The sequence below is a fragment of the Eleutherodactylus coqui genome, chromosome 3, assembly GCF_035609145.1.
Source record: "Eleutherodactylus coqui strain aEleCoq1 chromosome 3, aEleCoq1.hap1, whole genome shotgun sequence".
Taxonomy (NCBI): Eukaryota; Metazoa; Chordata; class Amphibia; order Anura; family Eleutherodactylidae; genus Eleutherodactylus; species Eleutherodactylus coqui.
In genome coordinates this window covers 265,432,923-265,452,247 of record NC_089839.1, presented here as the reverse complement: position 1 = coordinate 265,452,247, position 19,325 = coordinate 265,432,923, and the positions used below count along the sequence as shown (strand labels likewise).

The window sequence follows — 19,325 nt, the reverse complement described above, 5'->3', positions numbered from 1 at the left end:
TATCTCAAATATGTGCAAACATAGTGTACAATTTTTGATGAGATATATATTTCCATCTGTTTACTTTATTCTGGAAGCACATTAGAAAAACTGCAGGTTTTTTTAATCGTTTAGGAGAAGTACAAATTTAACCTTGATTATGAACACTTTGATGAACACTTTGTTTTCCTGCACCAAGCCAAGATTGCAAAGGCTCATAGGTGTCAGAATGATAGATACCCCCACAAATGACCCCATTTAAAAAATTCACATTTTAATGTATTCACTGATGGGTATCATTTTGACTCCACAGTTTCTTTTCAAGAATTAATGTAATTTAGAGGAGAATTTTTTTTAAATATATTTTTGCAAATATGTCATTTTAAAGATAGTATTTATTTCTATAGTGCACAGAAAAATGAGGATTTACACCCCAAAATTGATACCCCTGTTTATCATGTGTTTAGAAACATATCTGTGGTGGACCTAATCTTCTGTCCGTATGCACAACGGGGCCCAAAACGAAAGGAGTAGTCGGTAGCATTAAGAAAGAACATTTTGCTTGAAGGTATTTTAGGCCCCATTGCCCACTTGTAGAGCCCTTGAGCGGTCAAGATGAAAGAGAACCCCCACAAATGATCCGATTTGGAAAACTAGACCCCTTAATGAATTCATCTAGTGTTGTAATGCATATTTTGACTAATAGTTTTTGAATGAATCTAAGCAAAGCAGAAGAGAAAAAATTACGATTTTCATTTCTTCGGCAATTATATCATTTTAAAACAGCTCTTTTTGTACAGCACACACATGAATGGAAACTTTCACCCCAAAGTGGATACCCCTGTTTGTCCCGTGTTCAGAAACATACCCTTTGTGGCCCTAATCTTATGTCCGTATGCAAAATAGGGCCCAAACTGAAGGGGGCATTACAGTTCAACTGTTTTTTTACCTTTTACATGATCGCCATTGTCCACTGAATAATGGCGATCACGTAAATGGGGACCACTCACTGCGGCCATCAGTCACTGCTCCAGGATCTCGACTACCTTTAGTAGCCAAGAGCAAGGAGATTTTTAATTTCCCGGGGCCTCCGCAGCTTCTGCGCTTGCTCTGCCATTTTGGTAGTGCATGTGTTGAAGCTGGGGAAAGGTCTGTGAATAAGGATCGTGGAACATCGCTGGAGGTCTTAGATTAGTAATTTCACCTCCCCTCACAGTTTGGATCAGTGACGGTCGGTGAAACTTTGCCTTTTTGTTACTTTGACATGATCACTGTTGTCCATTGGATACCGATGATCACATGACCAAGAGCCATGTACCGCGGCCCCCCATGAGATCTCTAGGCTCTCAGCTATGTTTAGTAGCCAGGAGCAGGGAGATTTAAATTACCTTGGTAATCCGCGGCTTTTGCGCATGTGTCTGCCATTTTGGTGACGGGAGCATGCGCAGAAGCCGTGGTACGGTCTGCTGATAAATCCGGGGCCTTAAGTACGTAATTTCCTATCCCCTCACAGATATGATCCGAGAGGTGAGATGAAACAAACTTTTTAAACTTTTTTTCACATTTTTTTAAATTTACATGATTGCCATTAATCCATTGGATAGCAGCGATCATGTGACTGGGAACCACATATAGCAACTCCCAGTGATATCCCTCTGTTCTCGGCTGAACATGGTAGCCAGGAGCCAGAGAGATTTTTAATTTCCAGTGGCGCAAGCCCTTCTGTGCACGCGCCCAATGTATGACGTATGGTGCACATGCGCAGAAGGTGACATACAGTCCTAGAAGGACCATAACATTGCGGGACATCACGGAGGACAGAGGTGAGCACTTTCAGCTCCATTAATGAATTTAATCCATGAGGGGAGCTGAATCTTACACTTTAAAAAAAAAATTTCTACACTTTTATGCGATCACCAGTATCCAATGGATACCGGCGATTGCATGACGGGAAGAGGGGGGCGGCTACCCGTGGCCCCCTATATCAGCTCCAGGTTGTCACAGAGCTGTCTCGTGCACAGGCCCCGTGGCTTTAATCCTCAGAGTGAGCATGTTTTTACGGCCCTGGGGATTAAAGCTCACTAAACCAGCACGTAAAACGTCTATGGGGTGGTCACTAGGGAGTTAAAAAGAACCTTTTCCCATTTTTAACATAAAAAAATGTCAAAATTACACTTTTTGGTCACCTACTCTGCAAAAAATGTTTTATCAGAAGCAATCAAAAAGTCTTATGTAGAGATGAGCGAGCGTACTCGTCCGAGCTTGATACTCGTTCGAGTATTAGGGTGTTCGAGATGCTCGTTACTCGAGACGAGTACCACGCGGTGTTCGAGTCACTTTCATTTTCTTCCCTGAGAAATTTGCGCGCTTTTCTGGACAATAGAAAGACAGGGAAGGCATTACAACTTCCTCCTGTGATGTTCCAGCCCTATACCACCCCCCTGCAGTGAGTGGCTGGCGAGATCAGGTGTCACCCGAGTATTAAAATCTGCCCGCCCGCGGCTCGGCACAGATGCATTCTGACAGAGATCAGGGACAGTGCTGCTGATGCCGGAGCTGCTATAGGGAGAGCGTTAGGAGTTATTTTAGGCTTCAAGAACCCCAACAGTCCTTCTTAGGCCATAGTCAGAAATCGCAGATCGCACCTACCTGCGATCTGCGATTCCTGTTCTCTTCTCTATATGCGCTCAATGGGGCCGGCAGCAGCAGCGCCGACCCCATTGAGAACATATAGAAGACAAATCATTCTTCTCTGCACAGCTGTAACAGCTGTGGCAGAGAAGAACGATGTTTGCCCATTGAATTCAATGGAGCCGGCAATACAGCAGGTTCCACTTAAAGCAATGGGCTGCCAGCGTGCGCGGGATGAATTGTCGGGAAGGGCTTAAATATAGAAGCCCTTCCCTGCAATTCATCCAGAAATGTGTTAAAATAAAAAAAATATATATATTTACCTTGTCCCGGCAGACGGAGTTCAGCGCGACCGGCAGTGGGTGTGAAGGGGGTGTGAGTCAGACCTGCCCCCTGATTGGCGGCTGAGCAGGTCTGACTCACACTCCCTTCACACCCACTGCCGGCCGCGCTGAACTCCGTCTGCCGGGACAAGGTAAGTATATATATTTTTTTTATTTTTACACATTTCTGGATAAATTGCAGGGAAGGGCTTCTATATTTAAGCCCTTCCCGACAATTCATCCCGTGCACGCCGGCAGCCCATTGCTTTCAGTGGAACCGGCTATAAGCATGTAACCCAGGAGAAGTGGCAGCGGAGTGTCATGCAGGCAGTGATTGTGCTTTGTTGGAGGTAGTGTGGTGCTTAGCTAAGGTATGCATTGCTAATGAGGGCTTTTCAGAAGTAAAAGTTGTTGGGAGGGGGGGACCCACTCTTGCCGCTATTGTGGCTTAATAGTGGGACCTGGGAACTTGAGATGCAGCCCAACATGTAGCCCCTCGCCTGCCCTATCCGTTGCTGTGTCATTCCCATCACTTTCTTGAATTGCCCAGATTTTCACAAATGAAAACCCTAGCGAGCATCGGCGATATACAAAAATGCTCGGGTCGCCCATAGACTTCAATGGGGTTCGTTACTCGAAACGAACCCTCGAGCATCGCGATAATTTCGTCCCGAGTAACGAGCACCTGAGCATTTTGGTGCTCGCTCATCTCTAGTCGTATGTAACCCAAATTGGTGTCAACAGAAGCTACAGGTTGTCATGCAAAAAACAAGTTCTCAGAAAAATCCATCTTCAGAGAATGAAAAAGTTATGGGGCTCAGAAGATGATGAGAGAAAGCAATAAAAAAACAAAACACTTCATCTTTTAAAAGTATTTTAACAGAAAATGGATATAAATTTGATATTGCTAGAATCGTACTCACTGACAAATAAAGTTAACATGTCATCTTTGCTGTACTGTGTATGCCGTTAAAACACAAATCTCCCAAAGTAGCAACATTTTGTTTTCTTCCATTTCACCCTACTTAGACATTTTAAAATGTTTTTCAGTACGTTTGGTATATTAAATGGCACCACTGAAAAATACAACTCCTCTCACAAAAGACAAACCCTTTGATGGTTATGTTGAGTGAAAAATATAGAAATTATGATTTTCTTGAAAGTGGGGAAGAGGAGAAAAAAATTGCTTGGCAGTAAAGGGTTAAAGGAGAACTACACTTTTACTATCTGCTCCCTGGTTGACAATGACAAGTTCATTTGTGCACTATGCCAGGGCTACAGGCACATTGAAATAAATCTGTCCACCCAATGTTCTCTGAACAGTGATTCCACTAACAGCATTCGCAATAAAAGTCAAAACAGTGATGGAGTTAACCCTTTAGGAACCAACCGATTTTGCACGTTAATGAGCAGAGTCTAGCTTTTTTTTTTCATCATTACATCCAAGACCCTTACAATTTTCTTTCTTCATCGACATAGCCATACGAGGCCTTGTTTTTTGCGGGACAAGTTTTACCTTTTAAGGGCTCATTCAGACGAGCGTGTTTATGTGCGTACAATTGTGCGCACATAACCACGCGTCTATTAGAACCATTGGTTCTCTGATGTATTCACATGTCTGTGTTTTACAGGTGTGCAAACACGCTCACCTGCAAAAGATAGGACAGGAGTGCACATAGGTCTGTGCTGCGCATCAATATTCCCCACGGGGAGTCCCCTTGTCACTGAACACTGTGATAGCACTGTCACAGTGTTCAGTAATGATGGCACTCCCCACGGGAAGTAATGAATCCCCTTTGACAGCTGTGGCAGAGGATCGCGTTGTTCTTCCGTTGCTTTCAACGGGGCCGCAGCTTCATTCAATGGGCACGGAGCTGTGTTCACACGTACTTTGGCACATCTGTGGATGCGTGGATTTGTGCTCACATACGCGCTGGAAAATGGCAGTCGTGTGAACGAGGCTTAATGGAATGACTTTGAGTACATTTTTGAAGGGGAAGATGAGAAAAAAACTGAAATGCAATTGTCTTTTGAATTTAGTTTTTTGTGTTGTGGTTTTTATTGATATCTTTTGGGATAAATATGACTTTTGGATTGATTTTATTGTGTTTTCCTGGAAGGTGAATGAAAGGAAAATAGCAATTCTGGCATTCATTTTTAAAAAATTATTTTTACGGTGTTTACTACATGAGATAAATATCAAAATAGATTCACTGTTTGGGTTGTCATTAGAGATGAGCGAGCACACTCGGTAAGGCCAGTTACTCGAGCGAGCCTCGCTCATCTTAAGTAACTGCCTTCTCCTCCGAGTGTGCTCGGGGGGGGGGGGGCAGCGGGGGGCAGGGGCGGTGAAGGAGAGTGGAAGGGAGAGGGTGGGGGGAGAGTGTGAGAGATCTCATCTCGCTCATCTCTAGTTGTTATGCATGCAATAATACCTTTTATATGTTGCTTTTAAAAACATTTTTGGTTTGCTCAAGGGTTTGGTTTGGTTTGTTTAAGGGTTTTTTGGGAAAAAAAACAAATTTTTTTTAAACTTGATTTTTTAGGATAGTACACTGCATTACTTATGTAGTGCATTCTACTATGCTTATTACATCAACTTATTAGACCCTGCCAGAGGAGGGGTCTAATAGACTGAGTTACTTGGCAGGCATGGAAGCCTTTGTAAGACCTTTGGCTGCCATGAGTACACATTGGTACCTTGCAATCGCATTGTGGGGTGCTGATGGGGAACATAAAGAGCCCCCTCCCCCAGTCCTATGTATATATGCTGTAGTTGCCATTAATTGTGGCTTGTAAGAGTTTAAATTGCCAGGATCTGGGTTTTTTATGCTCCTGGCAGTTAGGGCAGGAGTCTGTCTGTCAGTAGTCAGTCAAGCCACTGCCTTCAGAAGATGCATGTGAAGGTTTAAAGCCAATTATTGAGGTCATTAAAAAGCCACAATGGCAGTCAATAAGGGGTTAATCCCAACTCTAATGCCTCTAAATCTGATTATTGACAGAGCCCACAGATTCCTTGGAAGTCCCATGTATTTGGTAATATGCTTTTATTGAGTCCTAATTTTCGTTTTGTACCAATTGGTATTTTAACTGACACTATATCCTATGTAGCAAATGACTTTACACATCGCACCCAATCGTTGCAGATTGCAAATAAAAGTTCCAGTGCACACACACCTAAGGTACTATTGTACCTTGACACTCACGGAAGTTTGACAGGGCTTGCATGGAGAAATGCCCGTCACGCCCCTAGCTCCCGATTGGCTGAATTGCTGAAGGTGCTTGAAGGTTCTAGCAGCAGCGTCTGCAGTGATTTTTGTCCACTCTGGATGGTTAGGGTTATTTTTCCAGTTAGGCTTACATTATGAGCTCTGAATGCTTCCATGTTACAGGTGTAACATGAAAATATGAGATAATAATCTAAGCCTAACAGGAAAAGTAAACCTAACCCTCCAGGGTAGGCAAAAATCACTGCAGATGCTGCTGCTGATATCACTGTTCCCGGAGCAGGCCAGCCAGGTGTCCAGAGAGTGGTGGTGGCAGCCACGGAGCAGAGGACCAGCAGGCAGCTCCCTCCAGGCCCCATCCTCCAACCTCCAGGCTGCAACAAACTTCTGTCCTCTCTCAACCCAAAGTTCCCAGTGGTGGCGGCCGATGACTGGGGATGAACATCAGAGCCTCGGGGGCTCTTGGGGACTGTGCAACGGACAGGGGAAAGTCACCAGATTCCAGGCCTGCTAGTACAGTCCAGACCTGCTGGAGTCCTGAGGAAAGTGAGAACAAAGGCGGAGGAGGGGCGGGAAATCATGGCCGACAGTCAGGAGCTGGAAAGCAGGGGGGAAGACGGCCCCTGCCGGGAGAAGAGGAGCCGGCACCAGAGGAAGAGGGGGGCGCAGGGATGAAGAGGGGTACAGATACTGGATGGGGGGATGGGGCATAGTGGTAAACAGGGGCACAGGAGAAAGTGGGTGACAGAGAGGACATAGGAGGAGACAGAGGAGAAGGGGGAGCACAGAGGAAGGAGGGGGTACAGGAGAGGTACCTGCAACCAATCAGGAGCTAGGGGTGGGACAGGGGTGTTCTTCTATTGAAGGGCTGTCAAACCACTAGCTTATGGTGGCGTCTTGGTACAATAGTATTCACACCTACATCTGTTTGTTTTTGCAAGTTTGGAGCTGCCAATAGAAAGTATATTTCACATTTCCAGGCAACCCCTGACTTGCATGCATGCGCTATGCAGGAATAGAAAATATATATGTATTAATACTAGAGATGAGCGAACGTACTCGTCCGAGCTTGATACTCGTTCGAGTATTAGCGTGTTCGAGATGCTCGGTACTCGTGACGAGTACCACGCGATGTTCGAGTTACTTTCACTTTCATCTCTGAGACGTTAGCGTGCTTTTCTGGCCAATAGAAAGACAGGGAAGGCATTACAACTTCCCCCTGCGACGTTCAAGCCCTATACCACCCCCCTGCAGTGAGTGGCTGGCGAGATCAGGTGTCACCCGAGTATAAAAATCGGCCCCTCCCGTGGCTCGCCACAGATGCGTTCTGACATAGTTCAGGGAAAGTGCTGTCTTGGTGGAGTTGCTATAGGGAGAGTGTTAGGAGTATTTTAGGCTTCAAGAACCCCAACGGTCCTTCTTAGGGCCACATCTAACCGTGTGCAGTACTGTGGAAGCTGCTTTTTGCAATGTTGCACTTTTTTTTTTTTTTTGTATATCGGCCGTGCAGAGCATTGCGCCCTGCAGTAATACTCCAGGGCCAGAAGTGGTGGTTAGGCAGGGACAGAAGACATATATTGTGAGGCAGGGACAGAACACATATATTGTGAGGCAGGGACAGAACACATATTTATTGAATATAGGCAGTGGGCCTTTGCAAAAACATTTGGGGAAAAAAATCTATTTGGGCTGCCTGTGACTGTCCTCAGTGTTCTGGGTCTGTGCTGGGTGTAGTAGTCCTCCTAATTCATACGCAGCCAGCTAAATGTTACAGCAGGCTTGCGCAAAATTATTTCATGGCTCTGTGTTGGCTGTTAAATCACCGCTGTATTCCAGTCCACAGTGCAACAGTCTGCAGTTATTTGACATACTCCAGGGCCAGTAGCGGTGACGCAGAGAGAGAAGAGATACATTTATTGAATATAGGCAGTGGGCCTTTGCAAAAACATTTGGGGAAAAAAATCTATTTGGGCTGCCTGTGACTGTCCTCAGTGTTCTGGGTCTGTGCTGGGTGTAGTAGTCCTCCTAATTCATACGCAGCCAGCTAAGTGTTACAGCAGGCTTGCGCAAAATTATTTCCTGGCGTTCCGTAAGCGAAGTCAGCCTCCAACCACAGGCCAATAAGCGTCACATTTAATTACAGCGTTCTGTTTCTGCACTACTGGTAATACACCATGCTGAGGGGTAGGGGTAGGCCTATAGGATGTGGACGCGGGCGAGGACGCGGAGGCCCAAGTCAGGGTGTGGGCACAGGCCGAGCCAGTGCGGTGGCCAGGGGTAGAGGCAGGGCCAGACCGAATAATCCACCAACTGTTTCACAGTGGTGTGCAAGCTTTGTCGCGCCAAGATCAGCTGGGGAGCCACCACCACCAGCATGCGCAGGCATATGATGGCCAAGCACCCCACAAGGTGGGACGAAGGCGGTTCACCGCCTCCGGTTTGCACCACTGCCTCTCCCCCTGTGCCCCAACCTGCCACTGAGATCCAACCCCCCTCTGAGGACACAGGCACTACCGTCTCCTGGCCTGCACCCACACCCTCACCTCCGCTGTCCTCGGCCCCATCCAGCAATGTCTCTCAGCGCAGTGTCCAGACGTCGCTAGCGCCACTGTTTGAGCGCGAGCGCAAGTACGCCGCCACGCACCCGCATGCTCAAGCGTTAAACGTGCACATTGCCAAATTGATCAGCCTGGAGATGCTGCCGTATAGGCTTGTGGAAACGGAGGCTTTCAAAAGCATGATGGCGGCGGCGGCCCCGCGCTACTCGGTTCCCAGTTGCCACTACTTTTCCCGATGTGCCGTCCCAGCCCTGCACGACCACGTCTCCCGCAACATTGTACGCGCCCTCATCAACGCGGTTACTGCCGAGGTCCACTTAACAACAGACACGTGGACAAGCACAGGCGGGCAGGGCCACTATATCTCCCTGACGTCCTACCCACCCCCCGAATTGCGTGCCCCAGCTTGGTGGTGGTATCTGCGGCGGTGTATGCTTCCTCCACTAAACCACCCTCCTCCTCCTCCTCCTCCTCCTACGCAACCTCTGTCTCGCATTCAAGATGTGTCAGCAGCAGCACGTCGCCAGCAGTCGGTGTCGCGTGGCACGGCAGCGCAGCGGTGGGCAAGCGTCAGCAGGCCGTGCTGAAACTACTCAGCTTAGAAGAGAAGAGGCACACGGCCCACGAACTGCTGCAGGGTCTGACAGAGCAGACCGACCACTGGCTTGCGCCGCTGAGCCTCCAACCGAGCATGGTCGTGTGTGACAGCGGCCGTAATCTGGTGGAGGCTCTGCAGCTCGCAGCCTCACGCACGTGCCATGCCTGGCCCATGTCTTTAATTTGGTGGTTCAGCGCTTTCTGAAAAGCTACCCACACTTGTCAGACCTGCTCGGAAAGGTGCGCCGGGTTAGCGCACATTTCCGCAACTCCAAGACGGACGCTGCCGCCCTGCGGACCCTGCAACATCGGTTTAATCTGCCAGTGCACCGATTGCGGCGCGACGTGCCCACACGGTGGAATTCTACGCTCCACATGTTGGCCAGGCTCTATGAGCAGCGTAGAGCTATAGTGGAATACCAACTCCAACATGGGCGGCGTAGTGGGAGTCAGCCTCCTCAATTCTTTACAGAAGAGTGGGCCTGGTTGGCAGACATCTGCCAGGTCCTTGGAAACTTTGAGGAGTCTACCCAGATGCTGAGTGGGGATGCTGCAATCATTAGCGTCACCATTCCTCTGCTATGCCTCTTGAGAAGTTCCCTGCAAAGCATAAAGGCAGACGCTTTGCACTCGGAAACGGAGGCGGGGGAAGACAGTATGTCGCTGGATAGTCAGAGCACCCTCATGTCTATGTCTCAGCACGTTGAGGAGGAGGAGGAGGGGGAGGAGCATGAGGAGGAGGGGGAAGAGACAGCTTGGCCCACTGCTGAGGGTACACATGCTGCTTGCCTATCATCCTTTCAGCGTGTATGGCCAGAGGAGGAGGAGGGGGAGGAGCATGAGGAGGAGGGGGAAGAGACAGCTTGGCCCACTGCTGAGGGTACACATGCTGCTTGCCTGTCATCCTTTCAGTGTGTATGGCCAGAGGAGGAGGAGGAGGAGGAGGAGGAGGAGGAGGTGGATCCTGAAAGTGATCTTCCTAGTGAGGACAGCCATGTGTTGCGTACAGGTACCCTGGCACACATGGCTGACTTCATGTTAGGATGCCTTTCTCGTGACCCTCGCGTTACACGCATTCTGGCCACTACGGATTACTGGGTGTACACACTGCTCGACCCACGGTATAAGGAGAACCTTTCCACTCTCATTCCCGAAGAGGAAAGGGGTTCGAGAATGATGCTATACCACAGGGCGCTGGTGGACAAACTGATGGTAAACTTTCCATCCGACAGCGCTAGTGGCCGAAGGCGCAGTTCCGAGGGCCAGGTAGCAGGGGAGGTGCAGAGATCAGGTAGCATGTACAGCGCAGGCAGGGGACCATTATCCAAGGCCTTTGCCAGCTTTCCGGCTCCCCAGCAAGACTGTGTCACCGGTCCCCAGTCAAGGCTGAGTTGGCGGGAGCACTGTAAAAGGATGGTGAGGGAGTACGTAGCCGATCGCACGACCATCCTCGGTGACGCCTCTGCCCCCTACAACTACTGGGTGTTGAAGCTGGACACGTGGCCTGAACTCGTGCTGTATGCCCTGGAGGTGCTTGCTTGTCCTGCGGCTAGCGTCTTGTCAGAGAGGGTGTTTAGTGCGGCTGGGGGAATCATCACGGATAAGCGTACCCACCTGTCAACCGACAGTGCCGACAGGCTTACACTCATCAAGATGAACAAAGCCTGGATTTCCCCAGACTTCTCTTCTTCACCAGGGGACAGCAGCGCTACCTAAGCAATATGTAGGCTGCACCCTAAACGGGGACCTTTTTGCTTCATCAATCTGTGTATAATATTCCTCCTCCTCCTCCTGCTCCTCCTCCTGAAACCTCACATAATCACGCCGAACGGGCAATTTTTCTTAGGCCCACAAGGCTCAGTCATATAATTTTTGTAAACAATTTTTATACGTTTCAATGCCCATTAAAGCGTTGAAACTTTCACCTCAACCAATTTTTATTTTAACTGGGCTGCCTCCAGGCCTAGTTACCAATTAAGCCACATTAACCAAAGCGATTAATGGGTTTCACCTGCCCTCTTGGTTGGGCATGGGCAATTTTTCTGAGGTACATTAGTACTGTTGGTACACCAATTTTTGGGGGCCCTCGCCTACAGTGTAATCAAATTAATTTTTAGCCCACCTGCATTAAAGCTGACATTACATCAGCTGTGCTGGGCACTGCAATGGGATATATTTATGTACCGCCGGTGGCTTCCTGGCACCCACCCATGCTGTCGGTCCACACGGAGTTTTAACTGCATGTGTCCACTTCTAAAGAACCCCAGTCTGACTGGGGTATGTAGTGTGGGCCGAAGCCCACCTGCATTTAATCTGACGTTAGCTCTGCTGTCCAGGGCACTGCATTGGGATACATTTATGTATAGCCGGTGGGTTCCAGGGAGCCACCCATGCTGTGGGTGCACACGGAATCCCCATTGCGGAGTTGTACCTGCCTGTGACTATTTATAAAAAACCGCGGTCTGACTGGGGCATGCAGACACCTTGACAGAATGAATAGTGTGTGGCACATAAGTTCCCCATTGCTATGCCCACGTGTGCAGCTCCAGATGGAGGTGGCACAGGATTGGATTTCTCATTGCTTCTGTACAGCATTGTGGGCTATCGCCCCGCCCGTTTTAAAGAGGGTCGCTGCCTAGCCGTGCCAACCTTCTGCAGTGTGTGCCTGCGGTTCCTCCTCATGGCAGACGCACTTATAAATAGACATGAGTGTGGCGTGGCATGAGGGCAGCTGAAGGCTGGGCAGGGACAGTTTGGTGTGCGCTGTGGACACTGGGTCGTGCGGGGGGGGGGGGGGGGGTTGGTCAGCATGTAACCCAGGAGAAGTGGCAGCGGAGTGTCATGCAGGCAGTGATTGTGCTTTGTTGGAGGTAGTGTGGTGCTTAGCTAAGGTATGCATTGCTAATGAGGGCTTTTCAGAAGTAAAAATTGTTGGGAGGGGGGGCATTCTTGCCGCTATTGTGGCTTAATAGTGGGACCTGGGAACTTGAGATGCAGCCCAACATGTAGCCCCTCGCCTGCCCTATCCGTTGCTGTGTCGTTCCCATCACTTTCTTGAATTGCCCAGATTTTCACAAATGAAAACCTTAGCGAGCATCGGCGATATACAAAAATGCTCTGGTCGCCCATTGACTTCAATGGGGTTCGTTACTCGAGCATCGCGATAATTTCGTCCCGAGTAACGAGCACCCGAGCATTTTGGTGCTCGCTCATCTCTAATTAATACCTATCATTATTTATGTATGAATAATTCTTAATGTTACTTGATTTGAATTAAATTTATTGATTTTATGCAAAGATGAATGAGGAAAATTTCCACGTTTTATTGCATGATAGGAATTTTTTTCAATAAACCGTTTTTCATGTGTTAAGCAGTGTAATGATTACTGTGAATTATGAATCTTTGGATATGGATTGCAAGCTGTGATTTTGTCTCTGTCAGTTCACCTCTGAAACGCATTGCTGCTTTTTAGGCCTGATGTATGTACTTGCAGTACTTTGGCAATAAACAGCTTCACTGCTCCTGTTGGAACTTGTTCTATTTCCTGATACGTCTGGGGAGTGATTTGCTGCAGAGTCAACTTGGAATAAGGGGGTAGCGCAGAACTTTGTTCCACCACTCTCCTTCAGAAATAAGTTATATCTTTCCTTCTGGGTATTATGCCATATTGTATTATATGAGGATATAGCACTGAGAGCTGGTTTCTTTACCTTTTATAATGTGTAACAATAAATGACAAAGAACCCTATCCTGGAACTTTTTTCCATTTTGGATCTTGTAAGTTTTTCTATTTCCCAACTGCAAAACTTTGTATGCTCTTAGGCTTGTGTTGTTTTCTCTCTTTTTAGTTCAATCAGAAATAGTTGACTAGACTGTAATAAAAAAATTGCCTTTCAATTAGGAAATCATAGTAAAGAAGTGTAATTCACCAAGTGGCACGGAAAAATTTGACATGGGGGAAAGTAAATTCCAGATTCTAAACTTATATGAATCCTTGCAGAATGTGACTAAATTACTGGTGTTATTTCTGCCCTCATTCTTTTAGACTTATTGTCATGATAAGGTAGCTGGAAGCTCCCAGGGGTCATGTTACCTCCTGATCTAACTCAACCCATGTTGACTGTAGATCTGAAAATGACTTTAATAAAAATTTACCAGAGTTTTCACACGCGGCTGATATACACTGCCCCTATCTGCAGGGGGAGGAGGCGGAACGGGCCAGGAGCAGTGCACTGAGCTCCCATTCCCTCTCTGGCCCTCGCCACTGTTTGCAATGGGAGTGGCATGACAGGGGCGGGGCTACATCCCCCACCCTGCCCCCTCCCATTGAAAATAGTGGTAGGGGGCGGGAGCTCAGCGCACAGCTCCCGGCCTATCCTGCCTCCTCCCCTTGCAGAGAGGGGCAGTGTATATCAGCCGGGCGTGAAAACCTGGCCAATATACACACGTCTGAATAAGCCCTTAAATGATAAAACAATTATTCTGGATTATAAAAACCTGTCTCCTTTCTTCTTGAACCAGAATCATACCTGGATTGTGTCTTGCATTGCAGCTCAACTACACTGCAGTACATAGGGCTGAGCTGCAATACCACACATAACGTGTCAATAGGTATGGTGCTACTTGAAGAAAAGCATGCGTGTCTTTCTCATCTAGAGCAACCATTTTAATTTTGAAAAGGATCCACATTTTTATTAATCATAGAACCCTTTTGAATTATTATTTTGGTTTTAGAAACTGGTGTTAAATTCATTTTTATCAAAATGCCATAATAATGCAGATAAACTGTATTGCTATATATTGTAGAATATTTTTTGTTAAATAAAAACTAACTTGCAATGCCTTTTAACAACTGTGGCGGAAATTTATTAAGCCTGGCATTTTCTAAGCTAAGCTTAGTACAGTTTCCCTAGGCAAACGGCTCCCGGTAGCTCCGTGCGCCTAGACATAAATTTACACCAGGTCTAGGCTCGTATACGGTTCGGGTATAATTTGTGCCCCTTTTTGGCATAACTCATACATAAATCTGTTGGTCTGGGGCTGCCACACCACTTCTGACTAACCCCACCAAATTTAGAAAAAGGGTCAGGGTTGGCCCAGGAAGGAGAAATTTCAAAAATATTTGTTTAAAAATTTGCACGTTTTTTACAACAAAATCTGGCGTTAAAAGGATCATAAATTCCCCCCTATATGCTTCTTATATGACTCAATAAAAGGAAAATTTAAATTTTGTATTCAATTCCATTTGAAAATTACATCATTTTGCAACATTACATTACACAAATGAAGTTCTGCATGAATTTTTCATAAGACTCTTCTGTAAAAGGTGAAGTATTGTACAGGGAAAGCACTCAGCCAGATGGGTCTGCTCTTCTGTACCACGGAGAATGCAATGTAAATGTCTGCTTGTCTTTAAGACCGTTTTTGAATGGCATGGGGCAGTGATCAAAACTATCCTGATGATGATTAAATGCAAACAAAAAACATAATATGTTTAAATTTCTTTCCAAATCCCAATGCAAATTGAGCAAATCATGCCTGAGAATTCTGAATACTATTTGTGCTATGCACCATTTAGCACAAAATCACAATAGGCTTAAACATTTGCTACAATATTTTGCTTCAGGGACTTTGAATCAACATTAAGATCAAATGAAAACAACATTTAAGCTCAGCTAATTCCACCTTGGTGCTTTAAAAACTATTTGCTAGAATTTAGCATTCAGCTAAGAAATGGCTAATATTTGAATAGCATTTTTTTGAAGAAAAAAACCTATTTTTGATATTTTTTAATACATTTTTGCATTCAAAGTCCCATAATTTTATTATTTTTCCATGGAGATCAGTGAGGGCTTTTTTTCCCATGACAAGATGTTTTGGTAACATTTTGGGGTACATATGACTTTTTGATCACTTTTATTGCATTTTTTGGAAGGCAAAATGAACAAAATAAGCATCTTGCCTGTGTTGTTTAGTTTTGTTTTTTTTATGCTCCCTCTGTGGACCAATTATATGCTGGAAAATACATAAAACATGGAATGCAGAAGGTTAGCAGTGGGGATCGCTGTTTCAGGTGATGCGGGCTCTGCTTCTGATCCGATGCCATCCACATGATGTAAGTTTATGTTCTAGTTCATTTAGTGTGTTGTCGTTCATTTGAGATTATATTTACCTAATTTTAAGACCTACTAAAAACTAGATTTTTTTATTGTCCTGATATGTAGATCCAAAGAAATGGGCACGGACCTCCATTCACGTGTGCTTGTGCACGTATGTGGTTTTGTGTGCACCTATGTACGGCACACGAACACGCTCGTGTGAATGCACCCATAGCCTGTGGCCATGAGAGCTTCTGTTTCTGGAAAAAAGTAGGCTTTCATTTTTAATCCTGGACAACGCCTTGAAGTAATTATCTACTAATATTTTTGAGAACAAATAAGGGGTCAAGGTGCACATTGACTATATATGTACGACCATATATTGCCAGTCCCTATCCCTCATTTGGCCATGCAGATCATTGTCTCATTTGGACGCATATGTTTGCTGAAATTGGTTAGTGGAAAAATTGAGGCTGAGGTACATTAAATGGATATTTCCATTTTATAACATTATGGCATATTGCTATGGTGTGGCACTAGATGGACTATGTGGTCTTTTTCTGCCCTCACTTTTCTATGTTTCTATGAAGAGTGGACACCCAACTTTTGAGACCCCCACCAATTCTGAGAATGAAGAGGTATAAGCTTTGATTTAGTGCTATATTCTTTTCTAAGTTTTATGTGCACAGTGGCGCTTCTGTTCACCTTACTGTGTAGGGAACTTGAATGGGGCTATAGTGCAGCTTACTGCACAACACGTGGCTGTAGTATGTTGTTCCGAGAAAAACAATGAAGTTACAGTGCAAAATCAGCATTGTGGGGATTCCAAAGGCCAACCCCTACCGATCATAAAGTGATGGCACATCCTAGCAACATGCCACACTTTATAAAATGGGAACACCTCTTGTCCCCCTTACAGATGACATACATATTGGGCATCATTGTAAAGAGAGGGCTCGCCAGATCTCATGACTCTGCATATCATGTCTCCCAAAGTTATGGCTTATGAAGAATGGATGCAGCACTCACTGAGCTACACAGAAAAGTTTTGAAATTACATCTTTAAAACTTTTAAGTGACACACAAAAAAAGTACAATGTTACTGAAGTGCAAAGAAGTTTCTCACCTGCCCACAAGCCAGACCCATGCCTCTTTCTCCCATGCCATGGGGACAAGAAAGATTTAACTCCAAGGCATCTGCACCAGAAGCCTGTAAAAGATATAAAACATAGATAACTGCACATAAAGGTAAGATATGGTATATTTGTGTACACGAACAGTGATAAGGGTAGGGTAAGATATGGTATAGTAATGTAAGTATGTACACAGTATTGCGATATAGGTATGAATGTAGAATGACGGTCAAGGAAACTGTCTGATTGTCAGTAGGAGGTCATCCCAACTTTGTGGTAGATTGGTCAGTACTATTCAAGCGTAATTTTGCCCTCCCCTGTATCGTCCTTGGGGTTGTAAGAATATCCGCTTGCATTTGAATATATGTATTTTATTAAACCAAAAATATGTAAAATTACAGTGTTTAGAAATTAGCAGTTTTGAAAATCTATATAGATTTTTTTACAGTTGTGTGAAAGAAAATAGACCGCTTGATGGAGACTTGTAGCTTTAAGACGAGTGGAAAAATGTAGCCACATTATACTGGCATGAAACTAGCCTAAATCTCACTTTACAAGGAACTATATCATGTCTAGCTTACTGAAACAAACACTATGCAAAAACCAAAAGGACATTTACAAAAAGGTTAGGGAAAATGTTGCTCTGAAAACAACTAGTAAGCCATTTCTAAACTTCAGGAACTTGAGGGTGTCTTCACACGAGTGGGTGTTTGTGTGTACATAGGTCCGTACATATGCACACACCCCTGTACTCGCAAAAACATGCGTGTATTCAAGTGCGCATTGCCTTCAATGAAGACGCAGCTGCTGCCGGTGGCTCCATTGAAGGCAATGGTCTGCCGGTACCCTGCAATTGTTTTTCAGGGAAGGGCTTTAAATATAAGCTCTTCCCTGAAAAACAAGGCAAACTATTGTAAGAAATATTAAAAAAAAAAAACATACTCACCCTTCTTCAGCTGCGGGGACTCAGCCGCTCCTCTTTGCACTGTCCCCGCCTCTGCAATGCTGTTCTTTAAGCGCCTGCTGAAAGAGCTGCTTCTGATTGGCTGAGGTGCTCAGCCAATCACAGGCAGCTTTCGCTGAATGGATTTTAATTCCCCACCTGCTCAAAGAACTTCATTGCAGAGCCGGGGACAGCGCGGACGGATGCGGCTGAGCAACGGCAGCTGAAGTAAGGTATGTGTATTTTTTATACTAGTTTGCCTTGTTTTTCAGGGAAGGGCTTTGTTTTTAAAGCCCTTCCTTGAAAAACAATTAAGGGTTTCCAGCAGCTTGATCCTCTACCACAGCTATTATCTGTGACAGCTGTCATAGGGAACTCTTTATTCCCCGTGGGGATGAAGAACTCCTTGCCGCATCTGTCACATCTGTGACTGGTGCAGCAGGGAATTCATTATTACCCACAGGGAGGAAGAAAACATCTGCCGCATGTGGCAGATGTGTTCTTCATCCCCGCGGGGGACTGGCAGCGGTGGACAGGTAAGTATATATAAATATTTTTTTTCTTACACTAAAATGGCTGTTTTTCAGGGAAGGGCTTATATTTAAAGCTCTTCCCTGAAAAACAATTAAGGCATGCGGCTCCATTGGAGGCAATGCGTGCATTCCCTATGGTGCATGCCTGTAAAACATAGACATGTGAACACAGCAGAGGGAATGTATTGGTTGCAATAGATGTGTGTTTTTGGGTGCGCGTATGCACGCTCAAGAACACGCTCGTGTGAAGCCACCCTGACAAAGTGTAACAGTGATGACAGAAGCGTAACTAGAAGCTCCTGGGCGCAATGCAAAATCTGTATTGGGACTTCGATTTACTGTGTTGCATTCATAATACTGCTGTCCTCTTATGTGTTAGACGGGCATTTAGGGCTCCTTTGGCTTCAAGTCCTGGTAGCGACTGCTACCTCCGCATCATAGTTACAGATGTATCCACTCTGCTGATATTACTACCAGTGTACAAGAGTTCATCTTGCAAGTCAGATTACACCCTATAGCATCAATACAATTGTACTGGCAGTTAGGCCAGTAATAGTCTTTATAGATGGGCAGATAATCTGCTCATGCTAACAACTACTGACCACAATGAGTATGTCAGTCAGCGCTAGTTTCCTCTGTGTACATGGGTAGATAAGTTTCTCTATGGGGAGAACCAATCATTATCACAATTGTTTGTCCCCATACAGCTGTCACTGATCAGCTACACATCACCTTGTTTACGTGGTGGGATGTGCTGTTGACTAACAAGCAATTTTATGCTCCCCTAAACACAGTCAACCAATGAATGAGTGTTTGCTCATTCAACATCTGGTTGTTCATCCATTGACACACTCAATTGTCGGGCAAAAGAGCATTCATAGGAACATCCGGGGCTAATAATTGGCCCGTATAAAAGGAGTGTAACTCTTGGGACAACTAAGGATCCATTATATCTTTCTAAAATAAATAAAACATTCCACATGAATAAGACAAATCCAGTATAACATGCAGTATAAATAGCAACAACAAATTGTAACTGATACTTTCAGAACTCCTGCCATGATTTTGCTAATAGTTCCAGAATCCCATTGAAATCTGTGATGACTGGTCAACTTTTGCTAAACATTTGGTATGGTAAGAATTAGAGATGAGCAAGCACCAAAATGCTCAGGTGCTGGGTACTCGAGTCTAACTTTTCGTATTGCTCGAGAGCTCGTTTCGAGTAACGAACCCCATTGAAGTCAATGGGGGAGTCGAGCATTTTTGTAGAGGACTGATGCTACGCATAGGGGATGATTTGTG

General features: G+C 45.5%; 1 protein-coding gene across 1 annotated transcript in view; it reads right to left on the bottom strand.

The window, feature by feature from the left end:
* The window catches only part of DPYD (dihydropyrimidine dehydrogenase), a 1,260,313-nt gene that overhangs the window by 319,243 nt on the left and 921,745 nt on the right, over positions 1-19,325 (bottom strand). Inside the window, exon 16 of the mRNA XM_066597377.1 lies at positions 16,541-16,624. Within this exon, the coding sequence (XP_066453474.1) occupies positions 16,541-16,624 (84 nt within the window). The remainder of the gene's footprint in view (positions 1-16,540; positions 16,625-19,325) is intronic.